Source organism: Vipera ursinii (genome assembly GCF_947247035.1).
Source record: "Vipera ursinii genome assembly, chromosome: 3".
In the NCBI taxonomy this organism is placed as follows: Eukaryota; Metazoa; Chordata; class Lepidosauria; order Squamata; family Viperidae; genus Vipera; species Vipera ursinii.
In genome coordinates this window covers 115,942,208-115,967,354 of record NC_139516.1, presented here as the reverse complement: position 1 = coordinate 115,967,354, position 25,147 = coordinate 115,942,208, and the positions used below count along the sequence as shown (strand labels likewise).

General features: G+C 44.8%; 1 protein-coding gene across 1 annotated transcript in view; it reads left to right on the top strand.

Moving 5' to 3' along the window:
* Positions 1 to 25,147, top strand: part of LOC310637966 (flavin-containing monooxygenase 5-like) — a 60,518-nt gene that overhangs the window by 16,373 nt on the left and 18,998 nt on the right. Inside the window, exons 2-5 of the mRNA XM_083358602.1 lie at positions 2,345 to 2,482; positions 7,724 to 7,912; positions 11,965 to 12,127; positions 20,793 to 20,935. Coding sequence (XP_083214728.1) covers positions 2,348 to 2,482; positions 7,724 to 7,912; positions 11,965 to 12,127; positions 20,793 to 20,935 — 630 coding nt within the window. The 5' untranslated portion in view covers positions 2,345 to 2,347. The remainder of the gene's footprint in view (positions 1 to 2,344; positions 2,483 to 7,723; positions 7,913 to 11,964; positions 12,128 to 20,792; positions 20,936 to 25,147) is intronic.

Below are 25,147 nucleotides of genomic sequence, written 5' to 3'. Positions count from 1 at the left end.
TATTTTAATTCCATTTTAAATTGTATTTTATCAAATTCCATTTTAAATTGCCTTTATCAAATTTTAGTAACAATTTGTTGCTGGAACTTTGCACTTTGATATGGCCCAAGGGCTAATCAATAAAGACTTATTATTATTAACTTTACATTCCACTACTTACTGGGGGGGGGGTGTTTGAGAAGTTCCTGGCTGATGCTTTGGTGAGACTGCCCCAGTATAACAGTGCCAAAACCAGAGATTGTCAAGCTCTTACTCCCAGCAAAACAACTGGTGGCCCCAGTGACCATGAGATTGGAAACAAAAGAACTCAGCCACTAAGTGACACTACCACCCTTGCTTTCAAGCAAGCCCTGGAGAAAGATGAGTGGTTCCTGAGCCACAAGAACCTTTGCTCCATGTGGAAGGGGCTAGCCTGGGTAAGAGGGAAGTTGTATGTCCCTGCCAGTTGGAGACTAAAGACTATGCAAACTTGCCACGATTCGAAACTGGCGGGGCACTTTGGATTCGTAAAAACCCTGCACCTTTTAAAGAGACAGTTTTGGTGGCCATCCCTAAAGAAGGACTGAGAGCTATGTAGCTAGCTGCCCCATCTGTGCAGCAGCCAAAAGGAGGCAAGGCAAAACACCAGGCCTCCTGCAAACAGATGCTGATCCTTCAGCACCCTGGAGACAGATTTCTATGGATTTTATTGTAGAGTTGCCAGAAAGCATGGAAAATACAGTGATTTGGGTAGTGACTGACCTATTTTCAAAACAGGTCTACTTCATCCTATGCCAGAAGATCCCCACAACTAAGACCCTGACAAAGCTGTTCCTTCATCACATATATACTTACATAGGACCCCACATTTAATAATTTTCTGAATTTTCCAATTCACTTCAAAGTTCTGGAGAACCTTTTTTGACCTTTTGGGAACAGATCAGGGCCTGAGTTCTAGTCATCATCCTCAAACTAATGGGACAGAACGAACAGACTTGGTTCTAGAACAGTACTTGAGATGCTTTATTAACTATCGACAAGGTAACTGGACTGACCTCTTGCCTTTTGCTGAGGTTGCTTATAACCAGCACCGGCTTCACCCCTTTCATTGTTGCTACTGGGCAAGGCTTTAACCCAATGCCTGAGCTGCCAACCAATGAGTCTACCATTCTCTCATTAAAGGAATGGATTGACCAACTGAAAAATATCTGGTCAATCATTTGCAAAGATGAAACCAGAGCAGCCTACAAGGCACAAGCAGACAACAAAAGAGTGGAACCTAAACCATTCCACATTGGAGATCAAGTCTACCTATCTACTTGATATCTCCAGTTCCTACAACTCTCAAACAAGTTAGGCCCAAAATTTGTGGGATCTCCCCATCACATGCATCATAAACCTCATCACAGTAGAATTAGAGTTGCCAAAAGCTGTAAGACAAGTCCATCTTGTGTTTCATTGCAGCCTTCTAAAACCTGTCACCCATCATGGTAAAAGGTGAACAACATTTTAAAATTAAAGAGTTCCTTGATTCTCGCAAACACCATGGAACAACACAATACCTTATACCATAGAAAGACCTCCCCACATCCCAAAATGAGTGGGTTCACAAAAAAACATATTACAGCCCCTAGACTGCTCAAACAATCCCATGCTCTTTACCCAGATAAACCTAACTAACTGTGTTATTTTGTTCTCTCCCCTTTGTTATTTTGCTCTGTTCCAGGTGGATTTCTCCTCCTTTTAGGAGGGCAGTATGTCAGGTCCCTATAGATCCCTTTTGGGATTCTGCTATTCTGATGGGAGGGGGAATCTTTGGAGCTCTCTTGTGATTTGCTTAGCTTAGCTTTGTTTACTTTCTTTCTGCTTTAATGTACCTTCCTGGGGAATGGAAGGGGGCGAGGGATGTGCCTAAGGCCATCTGTTTTATCTCTGCTCTGGAGACCCAAGGGTATCAAGCCTGGGAAGCTCGGGAAGATGCCTGGAAATGAGATCGTATCACCTTTGCCACCCACAACGCCTTTGCACCTCTGGATTGGTTCCTATAGACTGGGCAGTTGGGAAGGCGTTTTGAACAATGGGATGTAACCTAACATTTTCAAATGGGAACTTCAGATCCTGCCTGCTTTTTCTGCTTTCACTATCTCACAATAAAAGTTCCTTTTGTAATGCTGCCAGTTTCAACAGTTCTGCTTTCTTGAGGGAACCAGCTGAGGCAGGGCCTTATACAACTATTGATTGGATTAATTATCCTTTCCCTCTTAGTTTCAAATATTTTGGATTATTGATTTTTCCAGGTGTTATTACTATAAAATACACAATAAAGAAATAAACTGGCCCTAACACATCTGCTTTTGGGAAACAGGAGATGGAAAAGAAAAGAGTGGCAATTATTGGAGCTGGCCCCAGTGGACTTTGTAACATCAAATGCTGCTTGGAAGAAGGTCTGGATCCTGTGTGCTTTGAAAGTAGTGATGATATTGGGGGACTCTGGAGGTTCAAGGTAAGTGCAAATGCTCCATAACTGCTATGTATTGGAGTTACAGCGTATAGAACGCAGATCGACTGATACCACCTGGTGGCACTGTAACGTAACTGCCGCAGGCTGGGTTAGTTTCGGCGGGGAAGTCCAGTTTGAATTGATTGGCTGGCAGCACACCTGGCCAGGTATAAAAAGGGCACAGGTAACCCTATTCCCCTGTTGAATCTACCTCCTAATAAAGAGCTGAACTACCTGCCTAGCGTCAACTGTTTCCTGAACCCACAACATTGCACTGGTGACAAGGATGGGATCCTGCTTCAAAAAGAGCTGAAATCATGAAGGGACAGCATCGTTCGCTGGGTGGAAAGAGGCATTTTTTCACCTCTCTCCCTTCTACATCAATCGGCTAGCCACTGCGCTAGAGGTCTACATGAAGCAGGACCTGCAGGATCAGACGCAGCATGGCACAGATCAGCCAGATCCAGCCTTTCGATCCCAGGTGCCCCGAGCATTGGGAATCACAACTGAGCCAGGTTGAATTTTACCTACGGGTAAATCGGATCATGGAGGATGGTATGAAGGTCGCGGCTCTAATGTGCACAAGTGGCCCTGCCGTTCACGATCTGGCCGTTGGCTTGTGTGCACCAACAGCCATTGGAGCCGTTACATACAACGACCTCATGGAAAAGCTGAACAGACACTTCAACTGGAAAATGTCTGAGCTGACCTGGCGATTCCATTTCGAAAAAAGGGATCAGCAGCCAGGCGAATCAGCAGCAGATTTCATAGCGGGCGTGCGACAGGCCGCCCACCTCTGCAAATTCACAAATCTAGACGAGAGGCTTCGCGACCGGATCATCTTTGGCCTCCGTGACAAATGGTTGCGGCAGAAGCTTTGTGCCAGGCCGAACCTGACCTTCCAGGAGGTCCAGGACAAGGTCTTAGCCAGAGACATGGACGACGGAGTGGACCCAAGCAACCCCTGACCCAGCAGCATAGGAGAGGGCATGCACCACGCGAACACTGCATACGGCAGGAGCGGGCTCACGGATGAGTCCACCGACATTGATGCAGTTCACCAGAAACCAAGTTCCACAACAACGGTCAGGGCAAAACAACAGCAAGGGAACCCAGAAGAGGCCAACGACACCAATGATGCAACGCAAGTGCTCCAGCTGCGGATGCGGTGCAGCCCAGCCCAAGTGTGCAGGCTGTGGGGGAAATCACACCAGAGTGGCCTGCAAATTCTGCACAGCCAAGTGTCGGGCCTGCAGAAAAGCAGGCCACATTGCCGCAGTCTGCCGGAATCGCTCCAGAGACGGCCTGCATGAGATCCAGTCCAAGGACAAAGCATTATCAGCTACTGGGCACCCCCAACATTCTGCCATAGACTATTTTAAAATTTGTAACACCAGGGTTCACCGGTTACTCGTCCCCAAAATTAAATTGGACATCCGTCTGCAGGGGATTCCCTGCCAGATGGAACCGGACTCTGGTTCAGTGATCTCAGTGATTTCACATGAGACTTTTAAACACGTGTGCAACCAGAACCAAAGGTGGGTCAAATTGAGGCCCTCCAATATCAAATTGACCGATTTTCAACACACCTCAGTTAAAATCAAGCAGGAGGCCACATTGTCCGTGGGGTTCAGGGGGGTTCCATGGGCATTTGGATGTCCTTGTGGTTGAAGGCCAGAGGACTAGTTTAGTGGCGTTGGATTGGTTCAAGGCCCTGGGCATCGATATCTCAGGAATTCACAAAACCCAGGCCAACAGCATCAAAGCTGTCTGCAAAATGTTTGCAGATGTGTTCAATGACCGATTAGGAAAATACACGGGGCCACCCATTTCGTTTAAATTAGACCCCAATGTTAGGCCAATTAGATTAAAGCCCCGGACAGTTCCCTTCACTCTCAAGCCAAAGATTGAGAGCGAACTGGATAAATTAGTGGAACAAGAGGTATTAGAGCCTGTAGAGGGGGGAGAGTGGGAAACCCCAATAGTTACCCCCCTCAAATCAAATGCGGAGGTTAGAATTTGCGCAGATTTTAAGTGCACGATTAATCGAGCACTTAATCCGCATGCTTACCTGGTTCCAACCGTCAGCCACGTTCTTGCTGCCCTCCAAGGCAGCACCATTTTCGCTAAGCTTGATTTGGCACAGGCGTATCAGCAGCTCCCGGTTACCCAGGAGACAGCTGATGCGCAAACTATTGTAACTCACAAAGGAGCTTTTAGGGTCAACCGATTGCAGTTCGGTGTGACTGTGGCTCCAGGAATTTTTCAGGAAATAATGGAGAGAACGCTGAAGGGAATCCCAGGAGTGTGTCTATACTTTGATGATGTCCTCATCGCTGGAGACACAGAAGAGGTATTAGCTGACAGATTGCAGGCAGTGTTAGGAAGATTTCGTGCTGCAGGACTTAAATTAAAAAAGGACAAATGCAGCATAGGCGTTAAGGCCACAGAATTCCTGGGATTCAGGATTGATGCCAAGGGCATCCACCCTGCAGACTCCAAGGTAGGGGCCATCAAGATGGCCCCCACCCCCAAGAATAAGGCAGAGCTGCAGGCGTTCCTGGGACTACTGAATTTCTATCATTCATTTCTCCCAAACAAAGCAGCAATTGCTGAGCCACTTCAGATGGCTGGACAAGCAGGCAGTGTGGAGGTGGAACCAGGGTCATGACAGGAGTTTTAGGAATTTAAAAAAATTACTGTCAAGTGAGTCCACCGTGACTCACTTTAAAGAATCTAAACCCATTTGCATCGCATGTGATGCGTCCCCATATGGAGTGGGTGCAGTCCTGAGTCACTTGGAAGGGGACGGGACCCAAAGACCCATCGCCTATTACTCCAGGACACTGTCAGGGGTGGAAAGGAATTATGCTCAAATAGATAAGGAGGCCCTGGCAATAGTGGCGGGAGTAAAAAAGTTTCACGATTATCTGTATGGCCAGGAATTCACCATATTCACTGACCATAAGCCACTGCTGGGGTTGTTCACAACGGACAGGCAAACTCCTCAGATTCTATCCCCAAGGATGCTCAGGTGGTCCATTTTCCTATTGGCCTATAACTGTAAAGTAGTATACAGGCCAGGGAGGGATATGGGTCATGCAGATGGATTAAGTAGGCTGCCACTAACTCAGGTGGAGCCAGACCCTGCACCGGCAGCTCAAATACTGGCCATCCAGGACCTGCCAGAATGCCCACTAAATGCTAAGGATATTGCTGCAGGAACTACTGCAGACAAAATCCTGAGCAGAGTGCAAACATGGGTAGAAACTGGGTGGCAAGAGAAAAGCCCAGGCCCAGAATTCCAGGCGTATTTCACATGCAGGAATGAACTATCCATGCACAGGGGTTGTTTATTGTGGGGTAGTAGAGTAGTCATTCTGGAGAAGCTAAGGGACAGGGTCATACAATCACTACACGAAGGACACCTGGGAATAGTAAGGATGAAGGCCCTAGCGAGGAGCTACCTCTGATGGCTGGCTTTAGACAAGGCCATTGAGGAGCAGGTGAATAGGTGCTATGTCTGCCAAAGGTCCAGACCAGAGATGCCCCATGCATCTGTTCACAAGTGGGAGGCCACACACACACCATGGTCCCGCATCCATATTGATTACGCGGGGCCATTCCAGGGACAGTTGTTCTTAGTGGTAGTAGATAGTCATTCCAAATGGTTGGAGGTGGTCCCAGTATCTAGCATGACCACACCAAGGACAATCCAGGTGCTCAGGGGACTTTTCGCCACACATGGCCTCCTGGATGTGTTGGTATCGGATAATGGCTCTCAATTCACATCCGCTGAATTCCAGGTTTTTATGAGGAGCTACGCGATTAGACACGTCAAGTCAGCGCCCTTCCACCCAGCCACCAACGGATTGGCAGAACGCATGGTGCGCACAACAAAGGACGCATTGAAATGCATCATCAGCAGAGACTGGCACAAAATGTTAGCCCAATTCCTACTAAACCAACACACCACACCTTGCATGGCTACAGGAAAGAGCCCAGTGGAACTTTGTTGGGGCAGAAGGCTTATCACTAAGCTGGACAGACTTCACCCAGACAGAGTGGCTGTGGAAAAGGAGCAAACCAAGCCCCCGAGAGAACTTTACACTGGCGACCGGGTTTGGGCCAGGAATTATGGGTCTGGACATATATGGATCCCGGGGGGGTGGTTGACTGGATGGGACCCTTGTCATACATTATTGGGGTGGAAGGGGGTCGACAGATAAAAAGACACATCGATCAGGTCAGGCAACGAGCTCCTGAAAGATCACCGTCCAGCAATGAACAAGTGGAACAGCCTTCAGTACCCACGAGCCTGTGGGACCACCAAACTGAAACAGAGGAGGACCCGGACCTGCTGTCAGAAAAGCCTGTTCAACCCAGCCAACAACTGACCCAAGGTGGTCACAATGAACCAGTTACAAGATCAGACACGGGGGCACTGGCCCAAGGAGTGCAATGTTGTAGGTTCAGGAAACAGTCGACACTAGGCTTTAGTTCAGCTCTTTATTAGGAGGTAGATTCAACAGGGGAATAGGGTTACCTGTGCCCTTTTTATACCTGGCCAGGTGTGCTGCCAGCCAATCAATTCAAACTGGACTTCCCCACTGAAACTAACCCAGCCTGCGGCAGTCGTGTTACAGTGCCACCTGGTGGTATCTGTTGATCTATGTTCTATACGCTGTAACTCCAATACATAGCAAGAACATTGAAGCTTTATTTCTGAGGAAATGGTGACAGTTCTCTCAACCTTCAGCCCTGTTTCATGAGCCACTTGGTCTACATTTATCATAGTTAGAAATAGGGAGAATATATTTTTGCCTCAAAAAGCATCCTGAAGATTATAGAAATATGCATGTCAGAATGAAGAGAAGGAAAAGATGCAGCATAGATTTTGTGCAGCTAATTTTGTCAAAATTTACAGCTTTCCTTGAAAACCATTATGGAGTGCAGCTTACAGAATAGGCAGACAATTTTGTGAGCATAAGACAGCTGGATACACAGGGCATTGTGAATTTAGGTTTATAGCTGTGTATGTCCTATTTCTGTGCTCCTATACTGATATTTAAACTTGGTACTTTTATTTGTGGATATTGAACCATTAGAATCATCTCAAACACAGGAAATGAGCAGTAAAGTCTGAACTGAATTTCCAATGACTGGAGAAACAGGAATACATTTCAAATAATATATATAACAAAAATAGTATGCAACAAAAACTATTTTTTTTATTTGTTGCAGGAGAATCCTGAGGAAGACCGGGCTAGTATTTACAAATCTGTGATCATCAACACCTCCAAAGAAATGATGTGCTTCAGTGACTTCCCCATCCCAGATGATTTTCCCAACTACATGCACAACTCAAAGATCATGGACTATTTCCGAATGTATGCCAAACACTTTGATCTTCTGAAATATATTCACTTCAAGGTAAGATGAACACTAGGCAAAACTCTGGAAGAGATTATTTGTGAGCATTTTTTTAAAAAAATGCATTACTGGGCAGGAGAGTAAATCATGCCAAACCTGATCTCCTTTTCTGATAGTGACAAACTGCAAATGCATTAACAAAGCATTGTGTCCTAATTAAGAGAAATCATTTGGCTGTTTATTTTACTTTGGCTACACTGCACCTAGAATATACCACATGTTTCTGGACACTGCATTGAAGGAAGGCACGGAAACAAGTGATTACAATCATCATAGCATCCTCATGAATAAAATCCAGGCAATATCTCAGGGTCACGTGATCATCATTTGTGACTTTCTGAGCTGGGTTCCAACAGGCAAAGTCAAGTGGGAAGCTGGATTCACTTAACAACTTAATGATTCATTTAACATCCATGGCAAAAAAGGTTGTAAAATCTGGCATAATTAATGTCTGCCTTGCTAGCATTGGAAATTCTGATCCCAGTTGTGGTCATAAGCTGAGAACTACCTGAAATTAGCATGTTTGGTGACAGCACAATTCTACCATGTTTCCATGAAAATAAGACCTGTTCTTATTTATTTTTTTGCCTCCAAAAGAGGCACCAGGCCTTATTTTTTGGGGGTGGGTGTCTTTTCCATTCACCTCCAGCACCGACCACCCTGCCCAGCTGGCCCACTTCTTCTGTGGCTGAAGGAGCAGCTTCATTCTGCCCCTGAAAATGGAGCTCTGGCCTGCATTTCATAGTCAAAGGCCTTTCCAGAAGGCCTCTGCAGCTGAGAACCGAGCTGTGGATTCAATCCATAGCTCAGTTCTTGGCTGCAGAGGCCTCGCAGAATGGGGACACCACAGAAAAAGTGGACCGGCGAGGAGAGGCCTGGCTGCAAGGTAAGTGGGTAAGGGGCGCGTGGGGCAGCTCCACCCCTCCACCCCTCCACCTCTACCCTAGCTTGATTTTTAGGCATGCACCTCGCCCCCAAACTAGGGCTTATTTTGGGGGTAGGTCTTACTTTTGGGGAAACACAATATGTTCACATATAGATGGGATTTTAGTGTTTTAGGAACTGATTTTAATCCTTCCACTTACACAACTGCAGAAATATCATAAATATCACATCATTGAGTTGGAAATGACCATTGAAGTCATCTAGACCAGTGCTTTTCAACCCATGGTATGCATACCACTGGTGGTACTTCGGGCCTGGCAGGTGGCATGTGTATGATGGGTTGAAAAGCACTGTAAAAAAAAGTGTAGCGGGGTTTCAGTGGGAGCAGCGCTGCACAGGCCTGTGGGAAAGTCAGCTGGACCTGTGGTGTTGCTAGGGCTCTGTTGCGTGCCCAGGATCAACACGGGGTCCAGCTGATTGGCACTTCCAGGAGAAAAGTGCAGCCTGGGGGAGAGGAGTCAGCTGGAGTTGCACCAAAGAGAAAAGGAGGATGAGGGGGAGAGAGAGGAGAGGATATAAAAAGAGGAGGTTTTGGCGGGAAAGGGGGAGAAAAAAAAGACAACAGAGAAAGAGAAGGGGTTATTAGGTTTTTGACACCTTGCTAGACGACTGGTGGTACTTGAATATTGCCATATCCTAAAAGTGATACAAGCTGTGAAAAAGTTGAAAAGCACTGATCTAGGCCATCCCATTGCTCTGTTCAGGATCCACTAAGTATATCTTAAATGTTTTGCTCTCCAAACTCTTTCCCACATTAAAAATTATTGAAGAACCCAAAATAACTTTTATTTGTGTGGGTTATATTTATCCATTTTTACTGTATTAAAATGAGAAATAATGCATTTGTAGAATATTTATTGATTGAATAAATAAAATCAGGAAGTTCTGCTTAATGTCTAGACTGAACCACTTCCTTATCATTTTTTAATGCACTGATTCTTGTCATACCTTGGGATTAGGCATAGTTTTCATTCTAAATGTCTTCAGATTTCTCTCACAACCATTGTAGGAAGTTAGAGCGGTCACATACTGCTACTGAGTACAAGCAAAATAGGTGGTTTCTATCTGTGTGTAACCTGCTTGCTTGTTTAGCCAAGGTGCATGGAAAATTTTAACCTAAATTGCATCTAAAGCACACCCACACCTTCATGTAAATCTCATGCAGGAGATCCAGAAATTTATTAGAGATTATCTTTCTGAATATTTTGTTCAGTTATTAAAGTATGCAGGATGAAACTGATACATGCAGAGACCTGTTTTTCAGGTGCAGTAAAAGTGCTTTGTGCTGTGTCATTTCCAAACTGCAGGATATGTTTCCATCAGAAATACTGTAGTCTACTCTCCTTGGATTTTAGGACAAAAAATGTTGGGACCTATCTTTCTAACCCTTTAACCCAGATATGTCAAACACAAGGCCCGGGGGCCGGATCCGGCCCACGAAGTGGTTTCATGCGGCCCGCGAAGCCATCCTGGAAACAGTGAGGGAACAGCCCCCACTGCCTTGGCCCTGGCCCAGAGACCCTCCTTCTGCCAGAGACCCTCAGATCTGTCCCACTCCTGCCCAGGCCCCCATAGGCACCCTTGATGCGAACCATGTAGAGCTGGCCACGCCCACCCAGTAGGCCATATGCACTCTAGCCACGCCCACCCAGTAGGCCACGCCCACCCAGGCCATACCCACCCGGCCCCCTGAGGGCAACCGCAATGCTGATGCAGCCCTCAATGAAATTTAGTTTGACACCCCTGCTTTAACCTATTTATTTAGCAGACTCCTTTTGAAAAAAAAGAGAGCATTTGATCCTAGGGTTTAATTTAGGGTTGCCTTTTTACTGGAAAGTAAATCCCCATTCCCATCTCTAATAAATCTTATTATATCTACAGCTTTCTAGAGCAGAGCTTTTCAACCTTTTCACAGATTGTACCACATTAAGTATATGGCAATATTCAAGTAACACCAGTTGCCTAGCAAGGTGTCCAAAACTTGATGACCAAAAAAAGGAAAAAAGTGATAAAGTATAGGAAGTCCTTGACTTACAACAGTTTGCTTAGTGACTGTTACAATGGCACTAAAAAGTGACATATGACCATTTTTCACACTTATGACTGTTGCAGTATCCCCAGGGTCACATGAATTACATTCAGCTACTTGGCAACTGATTCATATTTATGATGGTAACAATGTTTCAGGGTCATGTGATCCCCTTTTGTAAAGTCAATGAGGAAACCAGATTCACTTAACAACCGTGTTACTAATTTAACAACTGCAGTGATTCATTTAACAAATGTGGCAAGAGAAGTTGTAAAATGGGACAAAACTTATTTAACAAATTTCTCACTTAGCAACATAAATTTTGGGTTCAATTGTGGTCGTAGGTTGAGGACTATCTGTACACCCACGTATCACATTTTTAATGGGAAACTTGTGACTGTTTCTCTGACATTAATCTTTGCACTGTTCTATCCCTTTCTTTTCCTCTGCTTGTCTCAAAGAAGGCTTTCCTCTCTCTCTCTTTCTCCGTCCCCTTCTCTTTCCCCGTTGTGTTTTTTTTTCTCTCCCTTTCCCACCGAAACCTCCTCCTTTTATATCCTCTCCCAGTGGTGGGATTCAAATATGTGAACAACCGGTTCTCTGTGTGGATGCCGCTTCCGGAAGTCCGTTCTGGGCCTGGGCAACAAAAAATTAGCTACCAATTCTGCTGAACTGCTGCGAACTGGCCGAATCACACCCCTCTCCTCTCCTCTCCTCTCCTCTCCTCTCCTCTCCTCTCCTCTCCTCTCCTCTCCTCTCCTCTCCTCTCCCCTTCTCTTTGGTGCAACTCCAGCTGATTCCTCTGTCACAGGCTGCACTTTGTTCCTGGAAGCGCCAATCAGCTGGAGCCCCACATAGATCCTGGGTGCTCAGCAACACCGCAGCTCCAGCTGACTTTCCCACAGACCTGGGCGGTGCTGCTGCCTCTTTAGCTCATCCCCTGCTACACTTTTTTTTATAGTTTTTTTTTAACAGTGCTTTTCAAGTCGTATGCATACAACCTGCCAGGTGAAAGGTTTTTTTCAGCAAAGAAATAACCATGTGTTGGTTTACTCTTTTCCTGACTTTGTGCTTTTAGACTAAAGTCTGCAGCATAACAAAACGCTCAGATTTCTCTACCAGCGGCCAGTGGGATGTTACCACAGAGTCAGATGGGAAGCAGGAATCATCGGTTTTTGATGCAGTTTTGGTCTGCACTGGTCACCACACCAATGCATATCTACCCCTGGACTCCTTCCCAGGTATGATTTGAAATATTAGGAGAATGACACTCCTTTTTCAAATACAGAGTTGCACCAAATGGAACAAGAGACCAGGATACCCTTGTCTCCAGGGAGGTCCAAATATACACAGGCGCTCTGTCTTGCTAGGCTTGAATAAGAGCTGTTTCGCACATCTAGTCCCCAACAGCCTCCAGTCATTGGGATAGGACATCCACAGCATCACTCAAATGGCCTGGAATAGAGATAGAAAGCTGGGTGTCCTGTTCCAGTCCCCCATGGGCATACATTTGAGGAGTTTAAGGACTTTATATAGAGGCAATATAAGCCCCTAGTGTTATTCCCCAGGTGAATATACTTGCATCCAATGCAAAATTCTATTGAGCTCAGTATTAGTCAGCTTAGGCACAAGTTCACTAAGTCCAAGAGCAAAGACACAAGTCCACAAATCCACAAAGACAAAGTCTGAAATCCAGGAACAGTAATGGTAATTAAGCCAAGGTTCAAGTCCAGAATCCAACAAGCAAGTCCAAGGTTCAAATATGTGAACAAATGAAGCAGAGGTCTGGAGTTAAGGAAACAGGAGTCACAAAGTTGGAGTATATGCTCAGCAGGAAAAGCAGGTGGCTGTTTCCAACATCACTTTGCTCCATGTGTCGGGGTAAGTAGGCATGCACCAATGTAACTCATTAGGAGGGGCAAGTAGCCTTGCTGACCTCCATTGTGCCTCCCTCCACTCAGTCCTGCATGTCCTGGGATCCAGTGGAGGAGGCACTTCCTCCTCGTCTCTGCTAAGCAGGGTGATCCTTCTCCATGACACACTTCTGACTGGGTCTCCAAGCTCCCCAATTGCAGTTGTTTCTCTCCCCTTTCCTCTTCAGTCAGGTTCTCATCAGGTTATAGCCCCAATGGCCTCCCAAGGTTCTTGGTCTTTTTCCTCTGGCCCGTTCAAACCTAGCACAGAGACCTCAGCATTTTCCCACTGCTCCTCCATGCCCCCCTTCAAAGTCCCTGGAGTCAGCTCTTCGTCTAAGCCAGTATCCAGGGAGATCATTACATTGGGTGTCTTCTGATGATATCTCATTCCATATTGATAGATCACCTCACCCAGGGGCAGCTTGTAAATGTTAAATAGAGGGGGAGAAAAAACAGAATCCTAAGGTTTTCCACAAAGTAGGGGATGTCAGCTGGATCTCTCTTCCTCTATCCTCACTGACTGGAACCAGTCCTGGGAAAGGAGGAGAACCAGCATTGTACAATGCCACTCACCTCTAATTCTTAAAACTGGCCCAGAAGGATACCTGATAAATAATATCAAATGGGGCTGAGAATTTAAGAAGAGCCAGGATGGATGCACTACCTCCACTCACCAGAGGTCGTGATATGTGTAATGTATTGGACCTTGTTTAACTTGAGTGTACCATGTGGGTTTGAATGAGGGAAGTCTGTTTAAGCAAGGAGCTGGCTAACGGTCACCAGCTCCTCAGACAGTCCGTCTCCAGGACTGCCATTGGTTAGCCCTAGGGCGGCAATAGGTTGCTTTAAACCTATTGGCCGCCGCCTAGAGGCCAGAGTATAAATAGCTACATTGCAGCCCTCTTTCCCAGTTCAGTTCCAGCCTTTCAATAAAAGCATGTTCCTGCCTGAACTCACTCGCCTCGTCTCTTGCTTCAAGAAAAGAACCCAGTACACAACAATATTTATATGAGCATGATCAATGTGGTCTGAGTCCCAAACCCTGGTCTGAACACTGATTGAAATGGGTCTAGATAATCTGCCTCATCAAAGCTGCCATGTGACCATTCTCTCTACCACCTTCCCTAGAAAGGGGAGATTGGAAACCAGATTTTAGTTGTCTAGTCTAGCTGGGCCAAACAATGGTGTCAGAACTGGCATCATATCCTGAGCTGTGCATTTGCTAGTTGCCAGTCTCCCATAGACATGGGAAGAGGGAGCCAGATGGAAGTGGGGGAGTAACTACTCATTGTGCCTTCCAGAAACACCGTCTCAAGGTCAAAGCCCTGGGAATAGAATGCAACAGCTAACCAGCCAGCCTATCATTGAAGAAACAGTTACCAAAACAACCTATTCAAATATAATTGGACAATAAGGGACTATCAAGAGGGAGGAACTGGGGAGGAGGTGGACAGGGAAAGGTAACTGGGGAAATTTGGTACCTGACTTTTTAGTTCTGGTTTGCTACACTGTAATCCTTTTGGCTTTTAGTAAAAGTATATCTTTCACTACAAATGGAGTCTAGGGTCTTTCTTTACTAAGGGACCAAGTTGGGGCAGGCCTCTGACAAATGGTCCTTTGAGAAGAGAGTGCACCACTTTTTCTTTAAGAGCTGGCAGGACCACTCTTACTCTTATGGAATTAACTGTAGCCTAGCAACGCTTTTGATGTAGGTTAAAGTGACAATTAGTTTGCCATTTCAATGGGTGAACAATGGGGCGAAGCAAACTAATATATTCCATGTGGATAACTGACATAGATCAAAATTTGACAGGTAACAAATATGCTTGTGTAGCATTTGCAGCCGTGCTCCTTTCCACTTCATAAAACAACAATGGCTATTGCATAAAATCATCTTCTCTTACAGGGAATCATGCTCTTTTGTTGTTGCTCTTCTTCTTCATTATACTGAGTAGTATACATGTATACCATGGATCTAAGGATTGACTAAGAGCATGCTAGGGGCAAATTAAATTGGAAATTACCTGCAGTAGTTTTCCAGAATTTTGAACAAGTTTTCACCCATGTGGCCAAAAGAAAATATAAAGATCAGCAAATAATTAATGAATAAATTTAACCTCCATTTTGGGTTAACGTACTTCACATAAAATAATCAATCGAATGATTTATAATATGCTATTAAATCAGTGTGGATTTTAAGTGACCACTTTGACTGACTTTTTTTCCCCCAGAATAAAATTCTTAACATAATTCTTCATCAGACAACTCACTTCCTGTCTCCTGCACTAAGAGGTTACTTAGTGAAGAATCACTTCTTGTGAGATGGTGGCCACAAATCAATTCATTATCATTACATGAAACAAATAGCTAACTCCATCCGAAGGCACCCTTTTTTGTTTTCCCCTTTAGAGAAGAAAAAGTCACAATCATACTGTAGATTTCTATCCTCATCAGAAAGTTTCTTCAATTAGAATTGAAAGAATTATCTCTTGCTCAACCCCAGTAAAACAGCAAGACATCATTGCCACCAATTCCCTAGCACAGGATGGATTGAAAGACACAAGAATGCACAAAAAAAACCCCTCAGAGGTTGTGTTTTTCCTTGGAAAGGCACACCCCCATGGATATGGGGAAAAAAGAGCAAGCTTTTTGCTGATTGACTGGTGCTCCCAATCTAGGATACAATTTGTGCTGTGCTCCTGAACTTATCATTTTTACCCTGACACAGTGGCCCCCATCCTTTTGGGCACCAGGGACCAATTCTGTGTGCTTTATCTAAGAAGCAGGCGAGACAGCGATTTAAACAGCTTAACATTTTATTTCGAACCAGGCAAACAACATAAGAACATGGCTCTTATTTATACTGGCAGCTGTCAGTAGGTTGGCCAATCAGGGCTGAGCTGGTTCCCGCGCCGTTCGTCTCCTCCAATCGGAGCCGGCAGATTTTGACAGCTCGGAGCTGTCAGTGGAGGCGCGTGCAGAACTGTCAGTCGGTTGCGCCTGCGTAGTTCCGTCCGGCAGCTTTTGACAGCTGTCAAAAGCTGCCGCGGCTTTTACCTCAGCCCTGTCAAATCTCTATTATAACACAATGTGTAAACATATAACAATAATAAGTAAATACACAACACCCCTTACCCCTCCCTCTGATTGAATTGATGTTTCCCCAACTGTTTCTTTTTCGGGTTTCCCCATTCGAAGTCTTTTAAGTAGGTGGGGGGTCTTTTTATTCTTTCGGAGCACCGGGGGGTTGTCTCGGTCGGTTGTTCCCTTTCCCCAGGCGATTCTAGGTCTGGCTCCGGGGGCAGGGGGCCTGGCTCCGAGGGTTCAGCGTCGTTTGGAGCGGGGTGTTGAAGTGGTACATTAAGATCGGGGGGATTTTGGCGTGCAAGTATTTGCGGCGGTGCTTCTGTCAGCATTTCGTCGTTCCTCCTCTCCCCTATGTTTTGAGGATTGCGACGCCGAAGTTGGTCGATGTGCCTGCGGATATGGGTATTATGTCCAATGTCTATGATGTATGATAGGGGGCCCGTTTGTTCAATGACCACCCCCTGTGTCCATTTGTTGCCCCCCCCGTAGTTCCTTGCCCAGACAGCTTGCCCTGTGCTGAGAGTTCTATGCTGGAGGGGTAGTTCTGGGTCTGGAGGGGATCTGTCGGGATGTAGGCGGTCTAGTCTGGTGGTTAATCTTCTGCCCCAGCCAAGCTCTGCTGGAGACTTCCCAGTAGTTGTGCATGGGGTGGTGTGTTGTGATAAAAGGAATTGAGCCAGTCTTCGGTGCCAGTTGCCGGAGATGATTTTCCGCAGTGCCTCTTTGGTTGATTTCACCATCACCTCTGCCAAGCCGTTCGTGGATGGGTGAAATGGAGCCGTGGTGGTGTGCCTAATAGAGTTCGCCGTTGTGAAACTCTGGAATTCGTAGGAAGTAAATTGGGGGCCGTTATCGGAAACTATAACATCTGGAAGCCCATGTGTTGCGAACAACCCCCTTAAAACTTCTATTGTGGCTGTTGAAGTTGTGCTAGTCACTGGTGCCACCTCTAGCCATTTTGAATAGCTATCTACGACTATTAAGAACGATTGTCCCTGGAATGGACCTGCATAATCTATGTGGATACGAGACCAGGGTGTCTTTGTAGTTTCCCATCTGTGTATGGGAGCCTGTGGCTGGGCGGCTCTAACAAGTTGGCAGGAATAGCAGCCGGCTACATGTGTTTCAATTTGCTTGTCTAATCCTGGCCACCAGACATAGCTTCTGGCCAGAGACTTCATTTTGACGGTCCCAGGATGACCTTCGTGGAGGCTCTCTAACACCCTGAGTCTGTGTTTGTCGGGTATGATTACCCTGCTGCCCCATAATAGACACCCCTGATGGGTGGATAATTCCTTTTGCTTTACAATATAAGGTTGGAATTCTGGGTCTGGGGGTGTGCATTGCCAGCCAGATGTGACATAGCCTAAGACTCTTCCTAAAATTTTGTCTGCAGCAGTAGCTGCAGAGATGTCTTTAACAGATAATGGGCATTCTGGCAGGTCTGAGATAGCCAGTATCCTTCCAGCAGGTGCTGGGTCTGGGTCGACTATCGGTTGGGGCAGTCTGCTAAGGCCATCAGCATGGCCCATGGATTTCCCTGGCTTGTATTCTAAGTTGTATGAATAGGCTGACAGAAAGGTAGACCATCTCAGGATGCGGGGAGATAATATTTGTGGGGTTAGTTTGTTTACTGTAAATAGTCCTAATAGGGGCTTATGGTCCGTAAAAATGGTAAAGGGTCGGCCGTATAGGTAGTCATGAAACTTTTTTATGCTGGCCACTATAGCTAAAGCCTCTTTGTCAATCTGAGCGTAATTATGCTCAGGTTTTGACAGCGTTCTTGAATAGAACGCTACAGGGGTCTGTGTTCCTTCCTTAGTTAAGTGGCTTAGGACTGCTCCGATGCTGTAGGGGGAGGCATCACAAGCCAGACATAAGGGCAGCTGTTCGTTAAACAGGGCTACTGTTGCATTGCTGGTGAGTAAGTTTTTTAATAGATTAAAACTTTTATCATGCTCAGATGACCAGTTCCAGGGTTTGCCTTTATCTAATAGCCTGTGTAAGGGTTCAGCAATGGAGGCTTTATGAGGCAGGAGGGTATGATAAAAGTTAACTAACCCTAGGAGGGCTTGAAGTTCTTGTTTATTTTTTGGGGTTGGTGCTGTTTTAATGGCTTTAATTTTTGTTTCCGTGGGGTGAATTCCCTTAGCATCAATTTTAAATCCTAAAAACTCTGTTGAAGGCACCCCGATGGAGCATTTGTCTCGTTTTAATTTGAGACCAGCTTCCCTGAATCTAAAGAGCACCTTTGTTAATTTGTCAGCTAGGTCTTTTTCTGATTCCCCTGCAATTAGGATGTCGTCAAAATATGGACAGACCCCGGGGATCCCTTTAAGTGTTTTTTCCATGATTTCTTGAAAGATCCCCGGGGCTGCAGAGATGCCGAATTGAAGGCGGTTAATTTTAAATGCTCCTTTGTGGGTGACAATTGTCTGAGCTAAGGCGGTGTCAGGGGTGACAGGCAGCTGTAAATACGCCTGCGCCAAGTCTAACTTGGCAAAAATGGCGCCTGTCTTAATGGCCGCGAGGATGTCTTTGACAGCCGGGACCGGGTAGGCATGTGCATTTAATGCGCGGTTGAGGGTCGCTTTATAATCGGCGCATAATGTTATTTGGCCATTTGGCTTAATTGGGGTCACTATGGGTGTCTCCCACTCTGCCCCTTCTACTGGTTCTAGGACCCCTAAGTTAGTTAATCGGTCTAGCTCAGTTTCTATTTTTTCTCTCAAGGCAAAGGGAACTCTTCTTGCCTTGATTCTGACAGGCATTACATTAGGGTTTAGTTTAAGCGATACGGGCGGTCCAGTGTACTTCCCTAGCGAGCTGTCAAAGACGTCCGCGAATTGAAGGCAGACAGATTCTAAGTTTGACAGCTGAATGGCGTTGACGCCTGTCAACGCTATCCCTAGTGCCTCGAACCAGTCTAGTCCTAGCAGGCTGATTCTGTTTTCCTGGGTCACTAGTATAGGGAGGGATCCTTTAAATTGTTTGAACTCCACGGGGACTGAAGCCTTCCCCCGGAGTTTAATGGGCGTTTTCTGAAAGTCAGCTAGGCGGAGTTTGGTGGGTCGAAGGGCGGGCCGTTTTCTACTTTGGTTACAAATGTCCCTGTAGGTTTGCCATGAAATGAGTGAGACGGAGGACCCAGAGTCCACTTCCATCTCACATGGGATTCCATGAATTAGAACGTCCACCTTGACTTTGAGCTTAAGAGTGCTGTGGACTGTGTATTCCCCCGCCCTTCCCTTTACATTAAACACTAGGGGTTTGGGACTGTGCCTGGCTCTGGGTGAGTGTTGGCTCATACCTGCGGGTGTCACCTCCAGTTCATGCAGATTTTCTCGGCTCCTGCTGCGGCACACGGCTTTGAGGTGTCCTGTCTTTCCGCACCCATGGCATTTGGCACTGTGGAACTGGCACGTTGCTCTCGGGTGGCTTCCGCCGCAGCTGGCACACTTAACCCTGTTTGGCTGGAAGTTAGCGCCCCTCTGATTGTTGGCAGGCCCCCCTCAGTAGTTGCGTTGCAGCCTGAGCTTTTCGAACCGCCGCTGTACCGCATCGATGTCCATGGAGACGTCGTCATCTTCGGGACCACTGAACCCGCCGTCCTCCTGGTGCACGGACCCACTGGGACCGCTGTCAGGTGAACGTCAGTTGTCACCGTGGCAGTCCTCGTATGCAATGACTTCCCTCGCCACATCGGTCATTGTCATTTCTGGCTTGGCGATCAGCTTCTTCCTCAGCCGTTCGTCTTTGAGCCCTATGACGATCTGGTCCCGGATTCGGTCTTCTAAGTCCGGGAACCGACACCGTCGCGCGGCGTGTCTGACCCGGGTTATGAAGTCATTTGCTGGCTCGTCAGGAAGCTGTAGTTTTCGGGAGAAATTTACTCTCCAGAAGAGTTCTGACTTGATGGGCATGAAGTATTTGCTCAGCCCCTCGGTTAGATCGGCGTAGGAGATAGTGGCGATCGGTTCAGGAGTGAAGATTCCCACAGCGGCATCATATACAGCAGGCCCGCTGAGCCAGAGGAGGGCGGCTGCCTTGGCCCGGTCGTCCGTAATCTTCTTAACTACCAGGTATCCTTCTACCTGGCCCAGATGAGATTCCCAGCCTTCTGGGTGGCGGGTATTGAACTCTCGAATGTGGCCATGGTTCGTCATGCTGTCTGTAACTGTGGGTGCCGCTGCTTGCGTTGAAATGGAAGTTTGGCTTCCGAGTGACTTCAGCGAGTGACTAGCTCGGGCTAAGGGAAAAAATCTCTTCTCCCCTTAGGTAGTGACTTCAGCTTAGGCAAGCAGGCATCCCACCTTCGTCGCCAGTGCTTTATCTAAGAAGCAGGCGAGACAGCGAGTTAAACAGCTTAACATTTTATTTCGAACCAGGCAAACAACATAAGAACATGGCTCTTATTTATACTGGCAGCTGTCAGTAGGTTGGCCAATCAGGGCTGAGCTGGTTCCCGCGCCGTTCGTCTCCTCCAATCGGAGCTGGCAGATTTTGACAGCTCGGAGCTGTCAGTGGAGGCATGTGCAGAACTGTCAGTCGGTTGCGCCTGCGTAGTTCCGTCCGGCAGCTTTTGACAGCTGTCAAAAGCTGCCGCGGCTTTTACCTCAGCCCTGTCAAATCTCTATTATAACACAATGTGTAAATATATAACAATAATAAGTAAATACACAACACTGTGAATAGAGGTTTTTCCGTGGACCAGAAGGGGTGTAGTGCTGACTGCATGCCACAGATGGGATTTTGCTTGTTTGTGTGGCCCAGTTTCTGGCATGTCCGTGCCGGTCCACAGATCGGGGGTTGGAGATCCCTGCCCTAACAGAAAAATGCATATAAGCCCAGTGTGAAAACAGCCATACACACGCAACTTGAACAATGTTACTCTTTGTTACAGGGATCACCACTTTCAAGGGCTGCTACTTACACAGCCGTGATTACAAGAGTCCTGATGCATTTGCAGGAAAAAGAGTCATTGTGATTGGTATTGGGAACTCAGGAGTGGACCTTGCAGTGGAGATAAGCCACACAGCACAACAGGTTTTGAACTACATGTCTTGCTTTTTATTACTGAAGGTCAAGGAATTAGGACCCTATTCTGAAAATTGTGAATGTACACTGATTTTGTGAAATCTCTCTTTTTTAAAAATAATAATAATAATGTTTTATTATTTTTTTAACATAATCATCTTAATATTAGGTAAACAGTGTGTTGTCTGGGTTTACATTTAAGAAACATTCACTAACAGTTGATTTCTATAATCTATAATCCACATAATAACTTTACTTGATTTCCTCTTTTTCCCATAATGTTCTCTTTTACCAACCTTAAGTTAATACAGTTCTTGTTGTTTTAATGAATAATGATTGAATATAAAAGTTTTCTAATATTTCTACAGATAATAATCACATCAATATAATATTTCTTTTCTATCTACGTTGTTATTCTGGTTGCCTATCATAGATCCTGTTTACAGTTCTTGTTTACATTTGTTTTTCCCACAATGTTCAAAACATTCTTACTGGTTAAGATTTTCTCAAAGTTAATTACATTTAAATATTTAAGTCTATTTTTTCTCATGTAGGCCAACCCAATACTTTTACCCTTCTTAAGGAATAAATAAGACTAAAAAAAGAAAAAAGAAGAATAAGAATAAAAAAATAAAAAGATAGTATGCTACTTAAAATCTCTATTTCCTATAAGCTAATACATATTTATTTCCAAAAAAATTCATTCTTTTTTTTACCATAATTAAAAGTATATTTAATCTTTAAATATTCCATTTAATAAATCTAGTCATCTAGTCTTTTAACTCTTATTCAAAACACTTTTTTAATCTATTGTAATTTTCTTAAAGTCACTCAACTTTAGCTATCTAAAACATTTCCTTTACATAAGACATTCCAACTCTGTTATATTACTCATATCAAAAAATAAAAGAAAAAAGAAAAAGAAAGTACTATGTTACTTAAGGGGCTCTTCCCTCTTAAAGTTAAATTCACATCCAAAAATTTTCTATTTCTTTAACCATATTTGAACAGGTGTTTCTTTTTAAAATATTCTCTCTGATAGGCCCCATCGTCTATTTTCTTAATTTTCACTTCAGCCTTTTTTTTTGCCGAGCATCTTTCTTAATCAATATGTTCTGCTGAGTCAAAGAATTTTTCCATATTCTTGTAGGTGTTACTATAGATATAAAAGGTAAGTCAAGTACAATATCTTTGTGAGAGGCATTTGCCCATTCAATTTTGTTGAAAATCTTTTTCTTTCTTTTTCTGCTTCTCTTATCATTTTTGCCTCTCTGGTTCTAGTGTTTTTCCTGGCAACTCTGCAGTCCATTTTATCCAATCTTTTTTCTTATCCTCAATTTTTTTTGTGGTGTTAAAGTATAAGTTGTCTTTTCCAAATCCAGTATTTCTTGTAATTTTTTCCCACTTGGGTTAAATCATACTTCTTTGCTTTGTTAGGTTCCATCTTTAAGTCTGTATCCTCAAATTTGTATTCATTTGTCTGTTTTATCTGTTCCTTCTCTGTTGTTGTTTCCTGAGATTTTTGTCATTGTTGTTGTAAAGTTAAATTGGAGATGAATTGGTTTATATTTCTAAAGTTATTCTGGATATCTTTGTGATTTGAAATCATTGTTATTTGAATTAGTCGCAACATATCATATGTCTCCTCTTGAAAAGGTTTTTTTCTTGATAGGTTCTTTCTATAAATGTCTGATTTTCCATGATGACCAAGAATCCAATTTTTCTTTTCTCTGCAAATAGCTTTGGGGTCAGAGTTAAATAGATACTTGTAATCCAGAAAGTTCAAAAAAGTTTTTTTTTGTTCCCTGAAGTTTGTAAGTTTCACTTTGTCTGCAGCCCAGATTGTTTTCTTTTTTGTCACAGCTGTTCTCTATTGTTAGAGCTTTGAAGGTCACAAGTAGAGATTAGCTTTTTCCAGATTTTGCCAAGTCCTGCATGAAAGCCATAGCTGTCATAGTCTTCATCCACCACTACATGTCAGCACCGGTTTATTTTTCAAATTTTCAAAATGAACAAATTGCCTTTAAAATGAGAATCTTAACCATTCAGTAACTTCAAACTTATCCAAATTTAGGTTTTATAGTCATTTCATTTCATTTCAATATATTTTGGTCCTCCATAAAAGGTTTAATTCACCACCTCCATTAGTAAAAGTTTGAGGCAAAAATCCCTCTCCGTCACTTTCCGAGGTTTTTTACTTCTTGGGATTTTTTTTCCTTCAGGAAAGTTGATAAGTAGGATAGAGAAAATCAATGTTCTTACCAGATTCAAACGCGCTGTTTACAATCAGCTTTAAATAGTACTTTTGACTTCAGTTGCTTGCAGCTTAGGCTAGACCACGGGTCGGCAACCCATGGCTCTGGAGCCGCATGCCCTAACAAGCAGGCATATACATAGAATGAAGGCTACTGCTAAGCTTGTAAGCCGCCCTGAGTCTTCGGAGAAGGGCGGGATATAAATGTAATAAAAATAAAAATAAAAAATAAATGCAGCTCTTTCAGCCTTCTCCAGCAACTCCCAGTCCTCTTCTGCCATTTGCAGAGAGAGAGAGACAGAGACAGAGAGAGGCAGTTGTGCTTTCCTTCTCTCTCTCTCTGCATGCGGACTTGCCCCCTCGCAGGGCTCCTGATTGGCCCTGCAGCCTGGTGCCCCATGCCCTGGGAGAAGCACAGCCAGGTAGTCCTTTTCCCAGGCTGGCCCATCCAAGGTGCATGTGGCTGGTGAGCCGTGCAGGGCAGCCCTGGGATCCCCCCTGGGAGCAGCCCACCAGAGCCTGTGCTGAGCGGGCCAGCCCTCCCACTAGCCACAGCCCTGAGGGAACACAGCCCCTGAGATCCCCAGCTGGTGCTACTGTTGACCCCACTGGCCGGGAAGGTGCACCAGAGTCCCAGATGCCAGGAAGAAGAGGGAGACACAGCAAGGGCAGGAGATGAGAGCCGATTTAAAGCCAGACCAATCAGCTTTTGGGAGAAGAATGTGAGGTGAGCAGAAAATTGGGGGGAGGGGGGAGAGAGAGAGAAAGAGAGAGAGAAGGGAAGTGCAAGTGCCTTTCTCTGTCTCTGTCTCTCTCTCTCACACACACACTCACTCACAAACACAACACACATACACAATGAGTGGGGGAAGAGGACTGGCAGACCAAGGACAGAAAGAGAGAGGGAGAGAGGGAGAGAGAGGGAGAAAGAGAGGGGGGAGGGAGAGAGAGAGAGAGAGAGAGAAAAAAATTGAATATATGTGGTTGTCCTTACTGGATTTTTAGTAAAGAAGGTTTAATGAAATATTTTGATGGGGTTTTTTTTAAATTAAGAGGTGAGGCAAATATAATTATCCAGCAAAATGTTGGAAGGGTTATAAATAGAAAGGGACATTCCTCCATTTTGATGGACAAATGAAAAATAATGAAATTTTGGGGACAACGTTTTTGATAAATGTTATAATTCAAGAATTAATTAAATGTTCACTAAAATTAGGATTATTACATATAATTCAGTGGAGAGTCTATGGGACTAAACAGTCAAAAAGTACATTTTTATTCTGGCTTGGCACTTCTGGTTTCTGTCAAGGCTTTCTCTCCCTCCCACAGTTTGTCTTCACATTCCCATGCCCCAACTTTATTACTCTAAATTCCTTTCTCCCCCTTCTTCCTTCCATTTTATGGCAGGAGGCCAGCAAAGCATAGAAGCTGAAGATAGCAGATCTGACTTCTACATAATATTGAAGAAATGATGAAATAGAATCATTAAACAAAGAGTGCAAAAGGAGGGACAAAATGAAATGTGAATGACAAATATTAAAATAATTTCAATTATTTTAAATAATTAAATAAAACTATTGAATTGTCCTGCGCTGAGTTGTTCCATGGTGAAGTGTCCACAGTGAAGTGTACATAGCAAGTTGGCCATAGTGAGCTCGCCACGGTGAATTGGCCATGATGAATTGGCAGTGGTGAGTTGGCCCCGGCAGGTTGGCCATGGTGAGTCATCCCATTCCAGGACTGAAAATACATCCAGATTCCCATTGGATACCCTAAATTTGGAGTAGCATCTATCCCTCCCCCTTTCGTCCTTACCCTCCCTCCCGCTTTTTGGTTCAGTGGAAGAAAAATTTGATGTGGATTTTTAGTGTATGTGATGTAAATGAGATTCATTAGAAAATCTACCAAGACACTGAAGCGTAAAAAGCAGGAAATATAAATGTACATATTTCTTTAGTGGGGAATGT